General features: G+C 62.7%; 1 protein-coding gene across 1 annotated transcript in view; it reads left to right on the top strand.

Annotated features, from left to right (window-relative positions):
- The window catches only part of SND1 (staphylococcal nuclease and tudor domain containing 1), a 44488-nt gene that overhangs the window by 29525 nt on the left and 13909 nt on the right, over positions 1-1054 (top strand). Inside the window, exon 3 of the mRNA XM_029958140.1 lies at positions 947-1047. Coding sequence (XP_029814000.1) covers positions 947-1047 — 101 coding nt within the window. The remainder of the gene's footprint in view (positions 1-946; positions 1048-1054) is intronic.

Genomic DNA, 1054 nt, shown 5'->3' with positions numbered 1-1054 from the left:
CCAGGGAGGATGGAGCTTCCCTGGGGAGGCAGAGCTGTGGGATTGGGTGGGATGGGCATGGAAATGGTGCCAGCGGATGTGGGATGTGATGCTGGGAGCTGCTGAGGGGGTGATGGCCAGGAGGTGCTGGAGGTGATACCTGGAGAAGGGAAGGCTCTAGGGAGACCTTCCAGTGCCTAAAGGGGCTCCAAGAGAGCTGGAGAGGGACTGGGGACAAGGGATGGAGGGACAGGACACAGGGAATGGCTTCCCAGTGCCAGAGGGCAGGGAGAGATGGGATATTGGGAAGGAATTGCTGACTGGGAGGGTGGGCAGGCCCTGGCCCAGGTTGCCCAGAGAAGCTGTGGCTGCCCCTGGATCCCTGGAAGTGTCCAAGGCCAGGTTGGATGGAGCTTGGAGCAACTTGGAATGATGGAAGGTGTCCCTGCCCATGGCAGGGGTGGCACTGGATGGGCTGTAAGGTCTCTTCCCACCCAAACCATTCCATGATTCCATGATCCCTGCACCCCCAGCTCATCCCAAGCCCCAGCACAGCAGGATCTGCCCCCCAGAGAGGTCCCCAGGACCTGCTGTTCCCTCCTGTCCCTGGCTGGGGACACTGGAGCGGTGGCAGTGCTTGTCCCGAGCCCTCCACGGGGACACCGGGCAGTGCCAGTGCCTGTGCCAGGATCCCAGGCAGGGCTTGTCCTCCCTGCAGGTTTAATGTCCCTGGAAGCTCCATCAGTCCCAGCAGCCACCGGCAAACAGCTCCGTTCCCTGGGCAGGGGGAGGTGGAGGGGCTGGCTGGCTGATTCCAGGGAATTGAACACAGGGGGGATGAGGGGCTGGCTGGCTGATTCCAGGGAATTTGGGCACAGGGGAATGATGGGCTGGCTGGCTGATTCCAGGGAATTTGGGCACGGGGGGAAGGGGTGATCCGGCCTCCCTGACGTGTCCCTGTTTCCAGGTGAACGTGTCCGTGGATTACATCCGCCCTGCCAGCAGTGCCACCGAGACCGTGCCCGCCTTCTCGGAGCGCACCTGTGCCACCGTGTCCATCGGCGGGATGTGAGTG

This window comes from Manacus vitellinus, unplaced genomic scaffold, assembly GCF_001715985.3.
Source record: "Manacus vitellinus isolate BGI_N305 unplaced genomic scaffold, ASM171598v3 scaffold_141_pilon, whole genome shotgun sequence".
NCBI classification, from domain to species: domain Eukaryota; kingdom Metazoa; phylum Chordata; class Aves; order Passeriformes; family Pipridae; genus Manacus; species Manacus vitellinus.
The sequence above is the reverse complement of the archived record's forward strand: the minus strand, read 5'-3'. Positions and strand labels throughout refer to the sequence as shown.